This window comes from Corylus avellana, chromosome 11, assembly GCF_965113065.1.
Source record: "Corylus avellana chromosome 11, dhCorAvel1.hap1.2, whole genome shotgun sequence".
Lineage (NCBI taxonomy): Eukaryota > Viridiplantae > Streptophyta > Magnoliopsida > Fagales > Betulaceae > Corylus > Corylus avellana.
In genome coordinates, this window is record NC_142500.1 from 19098565 (window position 1) to 19122374 (window position 23810).

Genomic DNA, 23810 nt, shown 5'->3' on the forward strand with positions numbered 1-23810 from the left:
TGATCGAGAGGAATCGAACCAGAGAGGTGAAATTATTGTTTGAGTGCTTGCTGGCTGAAACTCAAACAATCACAAAATTTGGCTGATTATGGATGGTGAAATTATTTATAGTAAACATTATATTCTGCACATGAAACGCTATGGAAGAAACATACAAGCCATAAGGAGAAGTTATATGGCAAAAGAGAACCACTATTAGGGTTTAAGATTGTTGTCACTAGTGCTCAACCTAACATCAACCCTAGAGATTATTCAAAAATACAAAAGATAATACTAGCATACATAAAGCTTTAAGGTCCAACATTTTTATTTACTGGATGCTACCAGAATGCCAATTTCTTCTATTTCTGAAAGCTAGTGAGCTTGCTAATGGTCATCGTGTCCATTGGGTAGGAATTGCAAGCTTGGGTTTGAGTTGACAGTTTTTGTGCCACAAAACACATGGTGGGTCGGGACTCTGGCGTGTCACTCACGCAATGTAAGGCGATTGTAACCACAAATACCACATCATGCGCAATTTGGCCGATTGGTTGTTGGAGTCTTTGGTCTAGCACATCCTTTAAAAGAAATTCTGCACTGCCTGAAATTGGTGTTGCTTTTGTTGATTTGGACGATGACAGGGAAGATAAGAACTCCCTTGGGTGCCTGCCCATCATAGCTTCTAATGCCACCACTCCAAAGCTATAAACGTCACATTTATCCGTTACTCGCATCGTGAATGCAAGCTCTGTGCATCCATAAAACAAAATCAATATTCATATAAGGATAAGATAAACACTTTCTGATACGAGAAATCCTTTCTTCTTTGAAGAGTTTTTCATACTCCACTAAATGAGGATCCCCTGAAATTTCTAGTCCGGATTCTAAGGCATTCAAGCAAGGAATTCCAGGACCCGATCCTATTCCATTACTCAAACAATTACCTTTTTTTTAAAAAAAAAAAAAAAAAAAAAAAAAAAACTTTTCTCATAATTATTATAGGAAAGTGGTCTATCCTAAGACAAATACCTGAAATGATCAATACAAAAATGCAGAAACTAGATTGTTAGCTTACCTGGAGCCATGTAGCCATAAGACCCAGCAATTGTTGTCCAGTTAGTTGTATTTGAACTCAACAATCTTGCAATGCCAAAATCTAAGAGCCGTGGTTCTAAGTCTAACTCCAGCAAGATGTTGTTCACAGTTATGTCTCCGTGCACAATTGAAGGAGTGCAATCATGGTGCAAGTATGCAATTGCATGAGCCATGCCTTGCACGATTTTCACCCTTCTTCCCCAGTCCAGTTCTGCTGGGTGCACGTGGTTCAAGTGCTTCATGGTGAAGCAAACAAAATGCTTCCCTGCTAAGTAAGCTAAAGAGACAAAACGTGGAAAGAAAAAACCAGAGCTGCAACCAAAGAATAAAAGGGGTGGGGTCCACCATAAAACTTGTGAAATCAAGTCATTTTCCTACACATAGCTTGTTTTCTTTTTAAGTATGGTAGGACTTGGGACGAAAATAGAAATTCAAAACACAAATCTTTTTAGACCTGTCACATAGAAACAATTGAGATTATAATGTGATCACTTGCACAGTTTTTATTTTTAGATCTTAAATTTTCCTTTTCAATAATTATGGGAGCATAATATATGTTTGTATTTATACTTTTAATTGAATCTAAATCACATTTTACTCAAATAGGGTGTGAAAAGAAAATAATTGTACGATGTAGGAGTTTAATGATAAGTTTGGCCTATAACTACTATATATAATTGTTAGAAGAGTTATAAGTCATTAGGGTTTAGGGGTAGTTTGGTCTTTGTGTCATTAGGGTTTAGCCTATATAATAGGATGCTTGTATTAGGTTTGATACAAGTTGAATAACAAGAGGCAGCAGCCTCCTTTTTCTCTTCCTCTCTCTTAAACTCCCCCTCCTACAAATCTTAATACGGTATCAAAGCTTGTTTTGATTCTTGGGTAGTTTAGTTCTCTTGTTGGTGGTAGCACTGCCTGTGTGGGCTAAACCCACATGGGCAAGACCTTTGTAGAGTAGTTAATTTTTTTTGTTTTCTTGTGACCGGAAAATCTCCGGTGAAGAAAAAAAAACAGCAGCGTCGTTATTGCTGGGCTGAGAGTTCTTCCCTGAAAAGAAATCAGTCAGGGTGTATGGGTGTGATTGTCGGTGTGTTCTGTGGTGGCCGCAAAGTTGCAGCGGCCATCGGGGAAAAAAAAAAAAGGTTGCCAACGTGGGTGTTTGTGTTGTTGAAACGTTGATCTGTGGTCATCGTTTACTTTTGTAGTGGTTGTTTTTGGAGTGGCCGAAATGTTCTGCCTTCTCCGGCGAAGGTTCGACAAGCCTACAGTGATTGTTTGTGTTATGTTTTCATTTTTTTGCTTCTGTTTTAGGTACTGCCGGCGTGGATTGTCTGTCTCCGGCCAGTTTTGAAGCTCCAGCGTGTTTCCGGTGAAGTTTTGTTTTTTCGAGTAGTTGTTTTTCGGCGAAACTCATGAAATCTTGGTTGTTGGTTGGTAGTGATTGATGTATCCGACTAGCCTTGGTGTTTTACGGCGAGACTCGATCACCACTTATTAGTGATCGTTGTATCCGACCAGCCTTGGTGTTTAGCGGCAAGATCCGATCAAATCTTGGTCGTTGGTGATCGATGTATCCGATTGACCTTGATGTTTTATGGCGAGACCCGATCACCTCTTGGCAGTGATCGTTGTATCCGACCAGCCTTTGTGTTTTACAGCGAGATCCGATCAAATCTTGGTTACTGTTTTCAACGAGTTTTCGATCGACGTTGAAGTTTTATTAAATTATCTTGTTATTTGTATGAATCTTTGTATTGTATTTGTATTGTGTGCTCCAAGCTATTCTAGCTTGATGGGGAGTGTTAGAGTATGTTTTTCTAGTTGTTTTTCATTTGCTTGTATCTTTCAAGTTGGATTCATATGATATATATGCTCCAGCTTGAGTGTGAGTGTTAGAAGAGTTATAAGTCATTAGGGTTTAGGGGTAGTTTGGTCTTTATGTCATTAGGGTTTTAGCCTATATAATAGGATGCTTGTATTAGGTTTGATACAAGTTGAATAACAAGAGGCAACAACCTCCTTTTTCTCTTCCTCTCTCTTAAACTCCCCCTCCTACAAATCTTAACATGGTATCAAAGCTTGTTTTGATTCTTGGGTAGTTTGGTTTTCTTGTTGGTGGCAGCACTGCTTGTGTGGGCTAAGCCCACACAGGCAATACCGTCATAGAGCAGTTAAATTTTTTTTTTTTGTTTTATGGTGATCAGAACATCTCCGGTGAAGGAAAAAAAAAAGAAAAAAATCAGTCAGGGTGTATAGGTGTGATTGTCGGTGTGTTCTGTGGTGGCCGCAAAGTTGCAGCGTCCATCGGGAAAAAAAAAAGGTTGCCAGCATGGGTGTTTGTGTTGTTGAAACGTTGATCTGTGGTCATCGTTTACTTCTGTAGTTGCTGTTTTTGGAGTGGCCGGAATGCTTTGTCTTCTCCGGCGAGCTCCGGCGAAGGTCCGACGAGCCTACAATGATTGTTTATGTTATGTTTTCATTTTTTTGCTTCTATTTTAGGTACTGTCGGCGTGGTTTGCCAGTCTCTGGCAAGTTTTGAAGCTCCAGCGTGTTTCCGGTGAAGCTCTGGTGAAGTTTTGTGTTTTCCGAGTAGTTGTTTTTCGGCAAAACTCATGAAATCTTGGTTGTTGGTTGTTGGTTGTTGGTTGTTAGTGATTGATGTATCCGGCTAGCCTTGGCGTTTTACGGTGAGACTTGATCACCATTTGTTAGTGATCGTTGTATTTGACTGGCCTTGGTGTTTTGCAGCGAGATCTGATCAAATCTTGGTCGTTGGTGATCGATGTATCCGATCGGCGTTGATGTTTTACGGTGAGTCCTGATCACCTCTTGTCAGTGATCGTTGTATCCGACCGGCCTTTGTGTTTTACGGCGAGATCCAATCAAATCTTGGCTGCTGTTTTCAACGAGTTTTCGATCGACATTTAAGTTTTATTAAATTATCTTGTTATTTGTATGAGTCTTTGTGTTGTATTTGTATTGTGTGCTCCAAGCTATTCTAGCTTGAGGGGAAGTGTTAGAGTATGTTTTTCTAGTTATTTTTCATTTGCTTGTTGTATCTTTCAAGCTGAATTCATATGATATATATGCTCTAGCTTGAGTGAGAGTGTTAGAAGAGTTATAAGTCATTAGGGTTTAGGGGTAGTTTGGTCTTTATGTCATTAGGGTTTAGCCTATAGAATAGGATGCTTGTATTAAGTTTGATACAAGTTGAATAACAAGAGGCACCAGCCTCCTTCTTATCTTCCTCCTTCTTAAACTCCACCTCCTACAAATCTTAACAATAATAAAATCCAAAATTAATTAATTAATTAATTAATTTCTTTTAATTTCTCATATCATTAGCGGCGACCCCCATGTCGCCGCTAATGATAGACCAATAATGGCGACAATCATATCGCTGCTAATGATATACTAATAGCAGGGACAATTACTAATGGTATACCAATAGCAGTGACAATCATGTCACTGCTAATGATAGAGAAATAGCAGCGACAATCATGTTGCTGCTAATGATAGAGCAATAGCAGCGACAAATGGTCCATCTTAGACTATTTTTTGCGACAATAAAAAAATATTATTAGCAGTGACAAATGTCGCCGTTGTTAAGTGATCATTAGAGGCGACCCTAAAAGTCGCCGCTATTTATCATTAGCGTCGGATTACTTGCGACCACCAATTAGCGGATTAATAGCAGCAACAAAGTGCTCATTAGCGGCGACAAAATGTCGCTTTTGTCGCCGCGAATGAGCCAGATGCTTGTAGTGACTATAGAAAATTGTGCTGGCAATTCGGATAGGCATGCCGGATTCCTGTGAACCTGTTTGACCTACCAACCTGATTAATTAAATAAGTCACACCCCTTTCTCTCTTGTTTGTCTTCTTTTCACCTCGTTTCTTTGGTCTCTTGTTGAGTAAGACGGAACGAGACAAAAAATAAGAAGTTCCTCAAGAGGCATAAATACAATTCACAATTCATAAAAGTTGAGATCTAGAGCTCTCAAGAGTTTATGCTTTATTTCCAGGAACCATCTTGGGAAGCCCAAAATTCCATATGTAAACTTTTGCAACATTTCCACTTAGTCAAAAGTCAGATTGTGAGCAGCCATAGAAAAAACAGTAATATAAGACTCTTTAGCTCATATGGTTAGTTATAAAGAAAAGCCAGTGTCAAGAGGGGAAAAAAAGGTTCATAAACAAATAATGTGATGTGATTGACTAGAGGGTAAATGGGTTAGGAACTCATGAACTTTCTGAGAAGGAAAGGGAGGGAATAGGTAGAAGAAAAAGTCTTTGGGTAGATTGAAGAGATTAACGTATAAGAAGTAGGCATAGGCAAATTAACCGCCTACCGACTTTCGACTGCCTATCGACTGACTTCTACCAACACCGCCTAACCAATGGGCAGTAGGTAGAACAATTTTTTTTTTTCGACAAAACGACTTTACCAATCAACATTCGGTGTCGGGAAAAAAAATTGGCGGAATAAGTCGGTGAAATTTCCGATTTTACCGACATTGTCGGTTCGAAAGGCGAAAACTCAATTTCTTCACTGACATCGACCGACACCCAGGCCTAATTAGAAGTGTTTTCAATGAAATCATAATATAATATATAGGGATATTTCTCATGATCCAAATACTTTTTCAAACAAAAATAAAAAAGCATAATCTAGAAAGCATTATATAACAAACGAGCCTATATTAGTATACTTCGCATATCCACCGGCGGTTTTTGTATCTTTCTTGGCCCTAATCTCATTTCTTGGTCCTCTCGCAAACAACGCACAGTCGCCCGCTCGAGCACTGAATCTGAATATCGCACTCTTGCTACCACTGCAACTGAACTCCTTTGGCTTCAATCTCTGCTCCGCGATCTTGGTATATTTCTTCCTTCACCCCCCACCCTTTGGTGTGACAACATTGGTGCCACATACCTCTCTGCCAATCCCGCCTTTCATGCTCGTACCAAGCATATTGAGATTGACTTTCACTTTGTTCGTGATAAAGTTGCCGCCAAAACACTAGCAGTACGCTTCATCTCAAGCAAAGATAACTTAGCCGACATCTTTACCAAACCCACTGCATCCTCTCATTTTTCCCTCATGTGCACCAAGCTTAACATAGTATGCCACTTGTCTCGCTTGAGGGGGCGTAATAGATAACCAGACCCATATGGAAATAAACCCCACACACCAGCCACACATCAAGCAACGGCAACAACACACAAGGCAACCCACAAGCCAGCCACAAATCAAGCAACGGCTACAACAGATAAGGAAACCAAAATCAAATCAAGACAAGCAACGGGCAGAACATTCTAGAATCATTCTCTGTGTATTTCCCTGCCTATTTTGTAACCTCAAATATTTTGTATATATACCTAAGTGTAACAATGAAATAAACAAGTCAAAACATTCACAAAATCTCCCCTTCTATATGGCTTTCCGGCCGCCCCTTCAATTTTTTATATTTTTATTTATTTTTATTTTTATTTTTATTTTATATTTAATTTTTAAATTAAATTAATAAAAAAATATTATGCTGATGTGGTAAAACGGTGCGTTTTGATTAGGTCTAACGGACGTTACACAAATTTGAGAAAATTTAACGATGAGAATTTATTTGGCATTTCGATTAACCCAGAGAGTAAAAAATCTTTTAAAAAAACTTAGAAATTTTATAATTTTAGCGGGTTGACTCAATGGTTATAATATATTTACCATTTTAAAAAACATACCGTCTTGTATACGATTTGAAAATATAATTTTCTTTTACGTTTTCAAACCGTAATATTTTAAAAATGTACTCCCAAATGATACAATTTTCTCGATTTTGTTTAAAATCGCACTTTTAATATGCAGAATTGTAAAGCCAAACGGACTCAAAGAGAAAGAATAAACTAGACATTGCTTATAGTCAGTTAAATATTAATATATTTTGGAAACTGATCACCCACCTAACATTAGTGGCCATTTTATTGTTTAATGACCTGGAAAATTAAATGAAATGGGGTTCTCTCTATTTCAAAACAAATAAAAATCAAGGATTCTAATTTATATGAGTTTGGCTTGTCTCGAGTGAAAACAAATTACTGTAGATTATCTAGTAAAAAAAAATAAACGATTAAGATTGTCTGTAATAAAAATAAAAAATAAAATAAAAAATACTGAAATTTTTCCTTAATCTTTCAATCTTAACCGTTCATTTTTTATAAAAGATTTTCAGTAATCTTTTCACCTAGCCACCTAGGCAAGCCAAACTTAACCCATATAAATTCAAATAAAAACTTCGTGGTCTTTTATTTTGAGTCACCAATATTAAATAACAAATATATATATATTAGTCAGCTATCCTCACTGAACCTTGACAAATCTATTCATTAAATGCATGCATGATGTTTTTATCCATTGTTGAAGAAATTTTGTGGATTCACATCAAGTAGTCCAATATGTACAAATCCAAATCAAAGAAAATAATGGATCTTGCACAAAAGTCTAAAGGCATAAATCAAGGAAAAAGACTGCACAAATCAAGATATATGACTTCTCATAGTAAATATTTTCTCTTAAAAAATGTTCCCGTTGGAAACTTACTAATATATTAATATAATTCATCATTTTGTCTCCGCAGCATGTGAAAGCATGACAGAAAATTTTCATGTTCTGCAAATTTTCTCCCCTTATCTCCATCTAACATTTATGTTCTAATGTTGATCATTGACTATATATGTGGGTTGTTTTTCTCACACAATTAATTAGAATTTGGATCCTTACTAACCATTCAACTTACGGATAGGTATGAGAAGAGAAGGGTAGCAATCAGTATGATTAAGGGTCTCTTTAGAATTGAAAGCGTGACAGAAAGTCCTTATGTTCTGCAAATTTTCTCCCTTTATCTCCATCTAACATTTATGTTCTAATGTTGACCATTGACTATATATGTGGGTTGTTTTTCTCACACAATTAATTGGAATTTGAATCCTTACTAACCATTCAACTTGCGGATATGTATGAGAAGAGAAGGGTAACAATCAGTATGATTAAGGGTCTGTTTAGAATTGCATTAGAGAGTTTAAAAAAACGTTTTTAGTACTTAAGAAGTCGTGCCAAACAAAAGTTGGATTGTTTGATAAAAAATAAAAAAATAAAAAAATAAAAACCTAAAAATACTTTTTGACTTAAATAAAAATGAAATCTTTAGTCAAAAAGCAATTTTTTAACAGTCAATTTACTTTCCATTGCATACAAGTGTGCAGAGTGGGAATGGAACTAGCCTTCTTGTTTGGTATCTAGGAAAGTTACCCATATCTCGTTTTTACATTAATTAAGAAGCAGCATAAGTGCTTGCAATATGTTAATCAATTGAAAACAAGGTTTCAAACAAAAACGAAAACAAAACAACAAATGTTTAGGTGGTTTATTTAGTAAGTGTTTGGTGACTAATTAAAATCAACCCAAAGTCAGCTGAAGGGAGTGATGAAACCATCCACTTTGAACGGTTCAGCCAACAAACAACCCCTTAATTAAAAGAACCAAACAGTCCTTTTTTATTTTTAGCCTTGTTGTCACCTGTGATTATTATGTCAGCCATTTATTTTTATTAAATGAATGGCCCACCAAAAATTATTCCACCCCATACAATACGTTGGTGTCTTAAAAGACCTTGGAAAGTAGCAGCCTGTCTAACAAGACTGGGAACGCTACCTTTTTAGGAAGAAACGCAGAAACTCTTTTATACGAAGCCGCCTGATTTGAAGTTACTTTTGGTGGAAGGAATTTTATTCACATAAAGTAAAAATAGGTTAAGTTATACTTACCAGCATTAATTTTTTTTTTTCCTTAAACGGTGCAATTTTGCACTAAGGTAAATTAATAGCTTTAATAAGGTAAATTAATAGCTTTAATATAACTGAGACCCATGTACTGCTCATGGGCATTTTCTATAATATTAACGGTTAAATTTAATTCAGACCGCTAACTCGAAACAATATGATAGTTTGTAGGACTGAATTTCATAAAATTGTATGTACAAATAGACTGTAGTTTGCCAAATTCAAGATATCGGGATCGATTAGTATTTTTTGCAATTTTTTGTTCAAATTGTTAACAATATGAACGGGACATACGAGAGAGTCCATGTAAGATTTATATGCCCGAGCAGTCCAAAGAGATCCCAATCTAGAAAGAGAGAAGAAACGGTTGAAAAAATTATTTTAAATTTTTTTTACAATGCCTTAGTCAAATCCAAATTATACCATTTGACTTTCTTGTCTCTCCCTTTCTCTGCTATAATAGAAATTGAATTGCAGATCAAAAACATGGAAGAGTGCATGAGACGTGAAAGTCAAAAGGCAGGCATGGCAGCAAATCCCAAGCCGCCTCTTATTTTCCTTCACCTTCTCTTGCTTTCCATACTTCCATTACAGATTACAGCATCACCAGCAACGCAAGCAGAAGCTCTTGTCAAATGGAAAAACAGCCTCACCCCTCCCCCTTCTCTCACTTCATGGTCCCTCGCCAACCTCAAAAACCTCTGCAATTGGACAAGCATTGTCTGCGACCCAACCGGAACAGTCTCCGAGATAAACCTCTCAGGTGGTGCCCACGTCAATGGAACACTGGCCCAGTTCAACTTCACTCCATTCCTTAACCTCACTCGCTTCGACCTCAGCCACAACAATCTCAGCGGACCAATACCTTCGGAGATTGGCCAGCTAACGGAGCTTCAATACGTGAGTCTTCTCGACAACTATCTCGATGGTAAAATCCCATATCAGATTAACAATCTTCAAAAGGTATGGTACTTAGACCTTGGATCAAACCTCTTACTAAGTCCTGACTGGTCTAAGTTTTCTGCCAAGCCTTTATTGACCCATCTTGCCTTTAATTACAATAAACTCGCTTCAGAGTTCCCAAGATTTATACTTGATTGTCACAACTTGACCTTCTTGGATTTGGCCCAGAATAAGTTCAATGGAACAATACCAGAATCTTTATTTACCAATTTGGCCAAGCTTGAATTCCTTAATCTTACTGATAATTCATTCCAAGGATCATTGTCACCAAAAATTTCCCACCTTTCCAAGCTCAAAGATCTTCGTCTAGGACGAAACCATTTCAGTGGCCTTATTCCTGAGGATATTGGAGCAATTTTCAATCTTCAAATGATAGAAATGTACAACAATTCATTGGAAGGGAGAATTCCTTCTTCAATAGGCCAGCTCAAGCACCTCTCAAAACTCGATCTTGAAATCAATCATTTGAATTCTAAAATTCCTTCTCAGCTTGGGAATTGTGCTAACCTCACCTTCTTGGCCCTGGCTACAAATTCATTCACTGGGGAATTGCCTTTGTCCTTGACCAACCTGACTAAAATTACAATATTGGGTTTATCTAGTAATTCTCTCTCTGGTAGGATCTCACCGTATTTTCTCTCCAGTTGGACCGAGTTAACCTCTTTACAACTTCAGGATAATCGTTTCTCTGGAGAAATTCCACCAGAAATAGGCCTATTAACAAAGCTCCAATATCTTTTTCTACTTAAGAATAGCCTTTCTGGCTCAATTCCCTCCGGAGTTGGGAGGTTGAAAGATTTGGTGTCATTAGACCTTTCAAAAAACCAGCTCTCTGGTCCGATTCCTCCGACAGTTTGGAACCTCACAAACCTTCAAGTCTTACAACTTTTCTCCAACAATCTCATTGGCACAATCCCACTAGAGATTGGAAATATGGCATCTCTGCAAGTTCTTGATCTCAACACTAACCAACTTGAAGGGGAGTTGCCGAACACCATTTCTCGGCTCAGTAATTTAACGACAATCTCTCTTTTCACCAATAACTTCTCAGGCAGTATTCCGAGTGACTTTGGGAAGTATAGTCCTCTGATCAGTGTTAGCTTTTCCAACAACAACTTCTCTGGAGAATTGCCACCGGAATTGTGCAGCACCTTTGCTCTTGAAGTTTTCACAGTGAATAACAACAACTTCACAGGGCCATTGCCAGAGTGCTTGAGAAATTGCTCGAAACTAAAGAGAGTGCGGTTTGAGGGGAACCGATTCAATGGAAACATTACAAAGGCTTTTGGAGTTCATCCAGTTCTGAGTGTCATTTATCTTAGTGACAATCAATTTGTTGGTGAAATCTCAGCGGAATGGGGAGAATGTGAATCTCTCACTGATTTGCAGATGGATAGAAATAGAATTTCTGGAAAAATCCCAGTAGAGGTTGGAAAGTTGACTCAACTAGGCGTTTTAAATCTGGACTCCAACGAATTGTCCGGGGAAATTCCATCTGTACTTGGAAATCTAAGGCTGCTATACAAGCTCAATCTGAGTAGGAACAATTTGACAGGAGAGATTCCCCGGATTCTTAGCAGTTTGAGTGAGCTTAGCAATCTTGATTTGTCTAGAAACAGTTTGAATGGGAACATACCAAAAGAACTTGGGAATTGTGTTAAATTATTGAGCATGGACTTGAGCAACAACAACCTGTCAGGTGAAATACCATCCGAGCTTGGTAACTTAATTGCATTGCAGTTACTGTTGGACCTCAGCAGCAATAGGCTCTCGGGAAATATTCCTCAAAACCTTGCAAAGCTTTTATCATTGGAGAGCCTTAATGTGTCACATAACCAACTTTCAGGGGAAATCCCTTCATCATTTAGCACCAACATGCTTAGTCTACGCAACAGCTCCATCGATTTTTCCTACAACAAATTAACAGGTCCGATCCCGACGGGTAGAGTTTTCGAAGATGCACCTGCAAAAGCTTATGTCGGAAACCCAGGTTTGTGTGGAAAGGCAAAAGGACTAACTCCTTGTTACACAGATTCCAAAAAGAAAAAGCATTCTAATAGAACTCTATTGGTTGTCCTTATTCCTGTTTGTGGCCTATTACTGCTTGCAATCATTGTTGCTGGAATTATAATATGTTACCGGAAGACGAAACCCCTCGATGAGGAAAGCAAACTTATTGAAGAGTATGATGAGAAGACTGAGTCACTTATATGGGAAAGAGAAGGTAAATTCACATTCGGGGATATCGTGAAGGCCACAGAAAACTTCCATGAGAAGTACTGCATCGGAAAAGGAGGATTTGGAAGCGTTTACAAAGCTGCATTGAAAACAGGTCAGATTGTTGCAGTTAAAAGGCTTAACATGTCAGACTCCAGTGACATCTCAGCAGCCAGTCGTAAGAGTTTTGAGAACGAGATTCGTATGTTGACAGAAGTCAGGCACCGCAATATCATTAGGTTTTATGGGTTCTGCTCCATTAGGGGATGCATGTACTTGGTTTATGAATATGTAGAGAAAGGCAGTTTGGGAAATGTATTGTATGGGGTGGAAGGGAAAGCAAAACTGGACTGGGGTAGAAAGGTGAACATCGTGCAAGGTATGGCTCATGCAATTGCATACTTGCACCATGATTGCACTCCTCCAATTGTGCACCGAGACATAACTGTGAACAACATCTTGCTGGAGTCAGAGTTTGAACCAAGACTCGCAGATTTTGGCATTGCAAGATTGTTGAGTTCAAATACAACTAACTGGACAACAATTGCTGGGTCTTATGGCTACATGGCTCCAGGTAAGCTAACAATCTAGTTTCTGCATTTTTTTGTACTGCTCATTTCAGATTTTTGTCTTAGGATAGACATCTTTCCTATAATAATTAGGGGAAACTTCACTAAGGACCCCCAAACTTTTACCCGTTTTGAAATACCCCCTTGAACTTCAAAATCTCTCAATTTAGTCCCCTGAACTTTTAACTGCTCTCAATTTGGACCCTTCTGTTAATTTTAGCCGTTAAAAATTAAAAAAAAAAAAAAAGACCAAAATATTCCTGATTTTTGCTTTATTAAAAATAAAAAAACGTTTTAGAAGTTGGAATTTTATACAAAAGTCAGGGGTATAAACATCATGTGACGTTTAAAATCTGACGGAGGGGTCCAAATTGAAAGCAATTGAAACTTCAGGTGACTAAATTGAGAGATTTTGAAATTCAGGGGGTATTTCAAAACGAGTAGAAGTTTGTGGGGCCTTAGTGAAGTTTCCCCTAATAATTATGAAAATAGTTTTCTTTTTTTTTAAAAAAAAAAAAAAAAAGAGGGAGAGAGAGAAAAAGGTATTTGTTTGAGTAATGGAGTAGGATTGGGATTCCTGAAATTCCCTGCCTGAATTTCTTAGAATTCTGAAAGGAAATTTCAAACGATCCTTATTAAGTGGAGCATGAGAAACCCTTTAAAGGAGAAATAATTTCTCATTTTAGGAAGTGTTTATCTTATCCTTTAACGGATGTTTGTTTTGTTTAATGGTTGTGCAGAGCTTGCGTTTACGATGCGAATAACGGACAAATGCGACGTTTATAGCTTCGGAGTAGTGGCATTAGAAGTTATGATGGGCAGGCACCCAAGGGAGCTCCTATCTTCCCTGTCATCATCCAAATCAACAAAAGCAACACCAATTGCAGATGGCACAGAATTTCTTCTAAAGGATGTGCTAGACCAAGGACTCCCACAACCCAAAGGCCAAATTGCGCAGGAGGTTGCATTTGTGGTGACAATGGCCTTACATTGCGTGAGTGACACACCAGAATCACGACCCACCATGCGTTTTGTGGCACAAGAACTCTCAGCTCGAACCCAAGCTTGCAATTCCTACCCAATGGACACGATGACCATTAGCCAGCTCACAAGCTTTCAGAAATAGAACAAATTGGCATTCTAGTAGCACCTAGTAAATAAAAATGTTGGACCTTAAGGTTCCATGTATACTAATAGTATAATATAATCTTTTATATTTCTGAATAATCTTTAGGGCTAATGTCCAGTTAAGGACTAGTGACAACAATCTTTAACCCTAATAGTAGTACTCTTTTGCCATATAAGTTCTTCTTATGACTCATATTTCTTCCGTGAGTAATTAAAAACCATATTTGTATCTCATTACAATCTTACCTTGCTGACATGGTAGTGCCAATCAACCCCAACATGTCAGTAGGGCGAAATAATGGTGAGATAAAAGTTTTATTTATAGTATTACTCTCATTCCATAGTATTTCATGTACATAATCTAATTTTTACTATAAATATTTTCACCTGTCATTATCAGCCGAGTTTTAAGATTGTCTAAGTTTTAGCAAGTAGCCTATTAGAATATACTTGAGTAAAGAGAATACTTTTTTTTTTTTTTTTTTGTGAGTGAGTAAAGAGAAAACTAAGTCCTATATTGAAAATATATCATAGATATGAGCGGTTAATATGAGGTCATATTTAAACCCATCATTTCCATTTCAAGTAGAATAGAAAGTAATTATCTCAGGGTATAATATAAATTTTACAAATTTAATTGTATATATGTTGTTACAAGATGAATACATTGCCACATATTTACAATCTTACAGTGTTTGATACAACGAAATAAAATTTAGACCAAGAGAGATGTTTCAATATGTTAATATTATAATCTCATTAAAAATACTTCCAATATGTTAATCTCTTCCAGGGGCGGACCTACTTGTTGCTTTGAGGGGACGAATGTCCCCCCAAAGTTTTTAAAATTTCCCCCAAAGTATATGGTTTTTTCAAGTTTGTCCCTCTAAAATATTATATTTGTCCCCCAAAATAATATTTTTGTTCCATTTTGCTCCCCTCTTGGCTCTTCCAGCAGAGAAACCTACAAAGTTCCTAGTCTTTTTTTGAGGTCATAGACAAGATAGCATAGCAGGCTGTAAGTGCAGTGACAACTTTTCTTAAGCTGCAGAGAGAAGTACGAAACTTTAAATAAAAAAATTCACAAAAAATCTGACTTTGTAACTAGTTTTCAAAACTTGAAGTTTTTAGATAGAAATATTCTATAAAAAAGTTATAATTTGTCAAAAATGTCTCCATATAGACCTTACTCGTTGGCTTCTAACAAGATCTCTAATTTGGTTTGAGATTTTGAAGCAACTTTACTTGGCTTTGAACTCTATCTAGACTCTAGCGCCATATCTCTTCTCTGCCGACTGCCATCAAACTCATTACCTAAATGTCTCTTCTCATATAGTCATATTATCATTCTCTCCTCTACTCAGATTATAACAAATGAAAGTTATTGTTCTTTGGATTCAGCCTCTCATTTTATTGCTCATTGCTAAACAGCTAAAAAAGTTGAAGCTTTTTTTTCTCTTCTCCGCGACTCTGCCATCGAACCTACAAAGCTCCCGTAAGGAATTCGGCACTCTATAAGGCATTATCTGTTTTTTTATTTTTGTTTTTTATGTGTGTATATCGTGTAGAGAACCAATAAGGTTCTTGGGAGAGTTATAGATTTCTTTCTTTTTTGTTTTTTTCCTACAAGGGCAGAGGCTATCCGACTACAGCAATATTTTTTTTTTAAGAAGGTAACCTTTTATATTTTTTCCATAAAATGACTAGAACTGTCTTTACCCGCATAATTTGCTTTAGTTTTGTAAGTTGCCCTTGTGTGTTATGATTAATAGATATTCTAAAATAATTTTATAGACATAACTTTTGTATATATTAATGACTTATAATTTACTATGAAATTAAATTTGAGACTTCTTTGTTTTTATTTTACATAAATACACACAAACGTGCATATATAGAGAAATTATATATATCTATGTACCTTCATCCCCCCATACTAAAAGTCCTGGTTCCGCCCATCTCTTCAATATACCCCAAGACTTTTTTTCTTCTACCTAACCATTTTCCCTCCAGCCAATCATATTAAATTAATTATTTACGAACCTTCTTTCTTTTTTCCTTGTCACCGACTTTCTTTATTATGCTGTCGTCCTTTATTTTTTTTTTACTTTTCTCCGGCAGCTCAAAACCTGACCTTTGAGTACGTGCAAATGTTGGAAAGTTAACTTTGACTAGTGGAATTTTTGGCTTCTAGATAACTTGCCAGCTTCCGAGGATGGTTCCTGGAAAGCATGCACAAGCCGACATGGCTGCTAGTGGGGACACTTCAATTAATTTGCATTTCCTCCAGTGACAATCAATTAACAAGTGACCACCAATCAAAACAACATAAACACAATTTAGATCGATGGAGAAGATACAACTTCTAATATGCCATATTAGCATACAATCAAGAGTTGCATTAATTTGCTATGTCTTATCAAATATGGCCAATATATTTGCTACAATTCTTGTTTGTCCTCGTTACTTTTGCTGCTACTGCACAGGATCTAGATCTGCATAAATTGTGAGATGAACTACAACAGGATCGTCTACCTAAATGAAGAAATACTTATGAAAGATTTCACTGAACTGGATTTGCTCCTTCCAACTATACAGTCTAGTGGTCGAGTATCAGGGTAGTAACTCAGAGGCTATCGAACTGCTGAAACCATAGGGCTTTATAGTTCTCTCTAGCTGCAACTTTAGAAGGGGTATAAATGTTTTTTTTTTTTTTGGATTTGTTCAGTAATCTGTGTAGTGCATGGTGCATAGAATGGAAAGGCAGAATTTTTATTTTATTTTTGATTGTGCTAGTTTAGTTAAAGCTATATACAAGGGGGACAGGATCTTTAACCCCCATCTCCAAGTTAGCAGATGTGGTAGTATGACTAAAAACCAAGGAAATTCATATAACTAAAAACCAACAACATCATACTGAACTGTGTTCGAACCAGCTTCTATGAAACTTGAACCTGCATAGATTTACTCTCTGCAAATGAAATTGATTCTCTGTCATGAGGCCTGGAGAGGGCTTCGTGCTCGCAACCTGAAGGAATGACAGGTTGAATGCTGCCTGGATTCAGTGGAAAAAGCGTTTTGTAGTAACCATCCATAATGGCCGTAAAATTGCAAGTTTCTGCAACCTTAGGAATCTGTTCATAATAGACATGCAACACTTAGTATACAGAAAAATTAAATCTTTAAGCTTGAGGAGTAACATACTTGAACAAAATTTTGGGCAGCAAAATCCTGTATCAGTAGACTATATAGTACAATTACAGTCTCATCTGAGAGGTGTTTGCAAGTAGTATTTCCCTGTTAGTCCATTGTTGCAAAAGTAAAGGTATAATCTTTCTGCCTTCAATTTAAATAGTATTTCCCCTTCTTAATGGATAACAATTTGCCACCAATGGCAAATTCATTCCAGAGTGTATGTTTTTTTACTAGCTTTCTTCAAAAGCAGTATGCTACTTATGACAAATAACAACCCAAGAATATATTTGTTTAACCACCTACATACACTACAATCTATTATATATTCTCCCCATGGCCTCTCTACCTCAAAGTTTTTAATAGAGTTGCTATTCCATCTGGACAAATTTTTTCTCCAAATTAGGTTAAAGGAAACTCTTTCAACCTAGTCTATTAAACTAACATCAATTCTTAGAGCATGTAATTTTCCCATGCATTTTTAATAGAGCATGTGATTCTCATGTGCATTTTAAAAATGTATGGGAAAAATCACATGTTCTAAGGTCATATGCAACCCAGTTTGAAGGAAAAGTTTGTCGATTCTCACTTCCAAAGTAATAAAAATATAAATTCAAGTTTTAGAGAAACATTTTACTTTGTTCCCTATCCCATGAATTCTAAGCCATTGAAGAAGAAGACAATACAATAGTTCTCGTTAGTAAGGCAAAAGTGGGTACCTGGTAAATGTCACGCATATAAGCATGAAGATTGGGATACTCAAGTAGCTTCTTCTTGGTGCACTTGAAGAGGACATTGTACACAATATCGAACCGAATCAAAGTAGTAAACAGGCATATATCTGCAAGGGTCAATGCATCTCCACACAAGTAGCGGAAACTACCCAAGTGATCATCTAACATCTCCAATGTACTGAACAACTCATTCACCGCCGTATTGTATGCCTCTTGGCTTTGAGCAAACCCACATCTGCCAAATGCAATATCATAACACATTTACACATCACAACAATCCAAGTACGTGACCATTCTCTTCCGTCTAAAGAAAATTCCAATAGGACCTAAATAAATCAAGAATAATGCTACTCTTCACACTAATTTCATTCGTTTTAAATGACTTTTTCTTTTTCTTTTTCTTTTTTAAGTAGCTCATGAAAAAACTGCTTAAAACATGTTATATCCGTCGGAATAAACTGAGTATGATAAATGAGTGTGAAAAGTGGTATTATTCATAAATCAATGAAAAATGCTTGGTACCTGCTTTTACTACAATCCCTTACAATCTTAAACGACAACCCCTTACAAGCTCACGCCACAAAATCTTAATAGTAAAAAATTAAGCAACAAAATTTGACATCATCTTAATTGTAAAAAACTCAAGCAACAAAATTTGACCCGTACATATCACATGGACTGCTACATCAGTTTGTATGGAGACCTTATAACAAAAGCTGCAGTATCATATCAGTTTGAAATGAGACTGTAGTAAAAGCTGGAATAGCTCTGGCAAAGTTTCTTACCTATAAACCCCATTATTGACAGTGGGGTAAATTATGCGATTCCATTCCTCAATCTTTCCCTTCAATGGCTCCGGGGATAGATTTACACCTGGATTGCCCGCTATCCCGTTTAGTCCCGAATTGAACAATTCAATTATATCGTAACTCTCATTGCAGACCACTTCCTTGCTTTGCGCATCCCACAGCATTGGCACAGTGGACCGCCCATCATACCCTCCTCTCCTGAGCTTATAAACCTCTCTCAGATTCCGGCACCCATTGGCATAGTCCCGAGTGGGGACGAGGATATCCCTATCCGCGTATGGGATTGAGGGCCCGGACTATGAGGGTCCGGTGAGCCCATGGGCACGGGAGGCCTACGTAGAGGTGAAGGGCGGTTGGGCTTTGGCGGGTAAAGCTGCTTGCACGGAATCTGGAGGCGGGTCTAGAGTAACTGCCGGAGGGATCGGAGGGGGCGAGCTGGGACATCATGAGCTGCCACGCGGAGTGCCAGGCGGTGCGGACGGTGGAGATTAGGAGTCCCGGCGGGAGGGATGGGCCCCAGAGGAGGTTGGTTATGGAGGTGAGGAGGGAAGGGTTTGAGGGTGGAGGTGGGGGTTTATGGTTCAGGGACATTCTGGTGGCGCTGACGTGGCATGAGGTGGCAAGTTTGGGATTGGAGAGGTTGGTGGATTTCTTGGGTGGCGGTGGGATGGGGAGGAGGTGGGGGATGAGGAGGGAAGTGTTGGGCATTTTAGTGGGTTCCTTCGGTTCGCCTGGAGAGTGGAGATGAACCAAAAAAAAAAAATGTAAAATATTTAGTTCAGCTATTTGTGTTATTTTTTAAAATAAAATAATTGATCTAGATAATAATTTAGTTATAATTGTATTATGGAGAAATATAAAATATTCTTTTATAAATTTATATTTCTTTTTTTTTTCGTAGAAATTTTTTTGTCGCAAAATATATGCTTAACTTTTGTAAATGTAAGAGTTAATTTATCATTTAAAAAAAATAAAAAAGAAGAAGAATTAAGATGGTTAATGGAGGGTAGGAGGAGTGTCCTACAGATTCACACTCCTACACTTTTATTCTCACCTTCTTTTAAGTGGCTTTTACAATTAAGGAACCTATCTGCTTCGTGTAAACTAGATCTAGAATATGAGTGGTCCAAATACAAAAACAAAAATAAAAAATAACTAAAAACTAAAAATTCGGCCATAAGAGTTAAGACCTCAAACCGATTTACTCCATCCTCAACCCGAAAGCTAAGACAAACAAAATAAAAAACAAAAACCCCACAAGCAGAAGCAAAAGAGGAAGAGCACAGCATTTCGGAAGACACGCCTTGGCCGAAAAAGACGATCATATCTAAGGTTGAACAAAAATAAAAAAACAACTAAAAACTAAAAATTCGGCCATGAGAATTAAGCATCCACACCGATCTACTCTATCATCAACCCGAAGGCGAAGACAACAAATCCATCATTAACCCAAAGGCTAGGACAAACAAAATAAAAAACAAAAACCTTACAAGCAGCAGCGGAAGAGCACGGCATCATAGACATCCTTAAGAAGACACACTTTGGCCGAAAAAAACGATCAGATCTAAAATTGAAGAGACTAGATCTAGATCTACAAACTAATTCTAAAGCAAACCACCAAAAACGGAGACCGATAGAGCCTACAAAGAAGACACCGAACACTACTACCGTGCAAAGGGAGGAAATAAAATCTACATCTAGAACTTCCCTCTTCTTGAAGTTCTTCTTGGTGTTGTTTAGAAGAAAAGAGAAGATAAATCAACTCCAGTTAAAAAAGAGTAATGTTACAGAGTTATATGTTACATTTTTATCTAATAATTACCTTGTAATATTGGCGTAATAGTTCTAATTAACTCTCAAATTTTATTTTCTCTGTTGAGGGTGGGAAAACCAGGAAGCCTACAGCAAGCACCTTCTATTTTCTCTGTGCATTTTTTCTCCACAATTGCTTTACTTTCCAAATCCAACCGATCATCCAGACTCAGACGACTAGGCCTTTCTTCACTGGTCCACTAGTTTGAGGCAATTTTTGCGCGTATCAGAGAATCTAAAAGCAAGTATTATCACTGGGGAAGATGGGCTAGAACCACCCGGACATTACCTTGGAGGAAATGGTGAAACTGACAAAAGGGTTCGTAGATATACTGATTCTGGCATCTGGGTATCAATCCTCTGGTCGTCTTGCCCACTGGGATCCCCAAAACATCAAGAAAGCCTTTCAGTGGGGCCTCTTCTTTGAAAATGTCAGTATATATATGCGTGAGTGTGTGCCTGTGGGTGTGTTTATGTTGTTGGATTGTTGGTTTTATGGAATATCACTAGGAATCTCTTAGATATTGAGATTTGATATTTCGTTTTTATTGATTTTTCTGCTGCCACTAATAGCATAATGTGTTCACATATGTTATCTCTTTTCCAATTGAACTTGATATTTCGTTTTGATTTTTACATAAGGATATGCATCAATGCCTTTGCTTTTAGCTGGGGTAGCATAATTGCAGTTTTGCTTTTTTTTTTTTCCTGTTAATAATGGGTAACCTTCTTAACAATATTAATAATAATAAATAAATAAATGTCTAGGTGTTTAGCCGTTTGAGCAGCTCAGATTTTTACCAGGAGTCAGTGGAGGAACTTGATGCAGCTCTATCTGAAATGACTTCCAATGCTTCTTTCCCTCAGGTTGTGGATAGTATTTTGTTGGAAAAAGTCCACATATCTCACTCAAACTACCATTCAACTGACAATGTTCTCTCAAACTTTCAATTATGACAGTGTCCCCCTCCAAACTGCCAAAAATTGTCAATGTTACCTCCAATGACGAAATTACCTTAGTAAAATAAAAACAAAAATACAAAAACTTCTAGAAAAAACCTAAAACTAACCAAAAAAAAAAAATCCAAACGTAGGCCTTTTTAAAAAAAAAATCAATTTTATAAGAAAAAAATTAAAAAAATTTCGATTATTTTTTTTTATAAAACTTGAAAATTTTCATTTTTTAATTTTATTTTTGTTTTATAATTTTATTTAAATAAAAATTTACGTTTAAAAAAAATGAAATTTTCGTTTAATAAAATGAAATTTTTTGTTTTTTAAAACTAAATTAAAAAAATAGTTTTTTTTTAAAAAAAATAAATAAAAATTTCCGTTTTAAAAAAATTGTTTTTTTAAAAAATATTATTTTTAAATTAAAATTTTTCGTTTTAAAAAAAAAAACCAATTTTTTTTTTTTTTTTATTTATCGGGGTATTTTTGTCGTTTTGGTAGTTTGGAGGGAACATTGTCACAATTAAAAGTTCGAAAAGGACATTGTCAATTGAGTGGTAGTTTGAGTCGAGTATGTGAACTTTACCCTATTTTGTTTATATACCTTGATTTTAGACCTAATCAGATTACTTGTGACAATGTGATTGCTTTGTTGTATAAAAACAGGGTCTTGCACATCTGACTTCTGCTACTCTTACCAAGGCACGAGGATTTGTATTAGAACATTTTATCCAAACTTTACCTTTGAGGGATTCACATCTTAGAGCTTTTCTGACTGCAGTCATTGAGATGGAGCTTGATGAACTATCAGAAACAGAGCATGATTGCTTTCTAAATGCATATCTGAACAAGTTGACTCTGCAGAATACATCACTTATCTCGATTCCAGATGACAGGGGTTTCAGGAAGGATTTAGTTATTCAATCCCCGTTCCCAAGCCTTGCTTCAATTAACAAGATTGAAAAATGCATTGGTGATGATTGTACAAAGTATGCTGTTCTAGAGATCTTCAAGAGTCAGTGTGTAGTGTCTTGCATATCAACTGTTGTGACAACTTAAATATTCTCTCAAATGCCATCAGACATGGCAGTCAGTCTGATAATAATTTACTCAATGAACAACTAAAGAAAGAAAATGCTTTCAGCGCTGAAAATGCCCTTTAGTCCATTGCTAAGCCTTTTTCTTTTTGTTTTTTATGTTGCTATGAAGTCCACTAAACTTCATAAAACTCCATGTGGTGCTCGGGTCCGTAGACCTATAAAATCAATTTGATTATTGCAAATTTCAAGTTGAGATACAAAAAGTCAATTTTCTGTTCCTCCTCAACCAAATTCTTAAAAGGACAACCTTATCTCTCGCTAGTTTAGTTAGTGCTTCTGTTTAGAAGCATTTAAATAGGTGCTTAAGAAAATGCCTCCATTTGCTAGGTCTATAGAAATGGGAATTACTTGGAGCTTGTAATTAGTATGTAGACAAGGATTTTAATGTTTGGTTTAAATATGTTGGGAGTTAATATGTTTGTAACAAATGTTTTCTCATGTATCAGATCTTGGTTTAGCAGGGCAATACCCATTACATAGTCAGTAATTTTCTGGACTGAAATTTTAACAACTATATGTTCAGACATAGCTACTGTAGCAGTTGCCACTCAAGAGCATATTGTGGATCATGCTTTTCTCATTCATATCATAGAATGTTGACTTTCCATCGCACTCTTATTTTATTGAGTTGATGTGGCACTTTGATCAATTGTGGCTATTCTATTTGGGCGTAACTATAGTAGTACCAACCCACGGGAGACTGTTCAGGAGAGACATAGACGGCGAAAACCGTAAGCGCACTTTCGAAACCAGCGGAGCCATAGCTTAACCGCCCGCTCCACCAGGGCATCAAGGAGAACCAATGTGGTTAATACTAATTAGACATGAAAATTTTTCATTACAGAGATTCAAACCCACATCCTAGTACTTACTTAACCATTTAAGGATTACCTGAGATGGTGGTGAGATGGGGAGGAGGTGGGGGATGAGGAGGGAAGTGTTGGGCATTTTTGTGGGTTCCTTCAGTTCGCCTGGAGATGAGCCAAAAAAAATGTAAGAGATTTAGTTTAGATATTTTTTAAAATAATTGATATTTAATTTGGTTATAATTGTATTATGGAGAAATATAAAATATAATTTCTTTTGTTAATTTATATTTCTTTTTATAAATTTTTAATCTTTTTTAATGTTAGAGGTAATTTATCATTTTAAAAATTCAAAAAATAAAATTAAGATGGTTAATGGATGAGGGTGTCCCACAAATACTCACACCCTACACTTTTATTCTCACATTCTTTGAAGTGGTTTTTAAAATTATCATTAAATTATGAAATTGATTATTATTAATTTTGATACAACGTTTATTTTAAAAGTCACGTCAAGAACTTCAATAGTGAGAGTTTGGATAGGAGCGTATGCAGCATTATTTCAAACACAAAACATTTTTCAAAACACATTAATAAATCAATTATAGTTAAAAAAGAGTAA

General features: G+C 36.7%; 1 protein-coding gene and 3 pseudogenes across 3 annotated transcripts; 2 read left to right on the forward strand and 2 right to left on the reverse strand.

The window, feature by feature from the left end:
- Positions 1–142: 142 nt before the first annotated feature.
- On the reverse strand, positions 143–1316 carry LOC148583194 (MDIS1-interacting receptor like kinase 2 pseudogene; annotated as a pseudogene). The gene is made up of 2 exons (XR_015909409.1): positions 1055–1316; positions 143–727 (listed from the first exon to the last, which is right to left on the reverse strand). The product of XR_015909409.1 is annotated as an MDIS1-interacting receptor like kinase 2 pseudogene (transcript).
- An 8089-nt stretch (positions 1317–9405) lies between these two features.
- Positions 9406–13949, forward strand: LOC148583195 (uncharacterized). Its single transcript, XM_088511628.1, has 2 exons — positions 9406–12661; positions 13397–13949. Exons 1-2 carry the CDS (start codon positions 9406–9408, stop codon positions 13780–13782), a joined length of 3642 nt encoding a protein of 1213 aa, XP_088367754.1. The 3' UTR covers positions 13783–13949.
- A 2155-nt stretch (positions 13950–16104) lies between these two features.
- On the reverse strand, positions 16105–19264 carry LOC148583196 (uncharacterized; annotated as a pseudogene). The gene is made up of 3 exons (XR_015909425.1): positions 18496–19264; positions 17696–17945; positions 16105–16918 (listed from the first exon to the last, which is right to left on the reverse strand). The product of XR_015909425.1 is annotated as an uncharacterized LOC148583196 (transcript).
- Positions 19265–20594: 1330 nt separating this feature from the next.
- Positions 20595–22445, forward strand: LOC148583197 (uncharacterized; annotated as a pseudogene).
- The last annotated feature ends 1365 nt before the right edge of the window (positions 22446–23810 follow it).

Bases quoted from the DNA above. Each gene is read 5' to 3' on its own strand.
- LOC148583195 (XM_088511628.1), top strand. From the start codon at position 9,406: ATGAGACGTGAAAGTCAAAAGGCAGGCATGGCAGCAAATCCCAAGCCG. The intron at 12,662-13,396 runs GTAAGCTAACAA...ATGGTTGTGCAG, and splicing joins TTATGGCTACATGGCTCCAG to AGCTTGCGTTTACGATGCGA.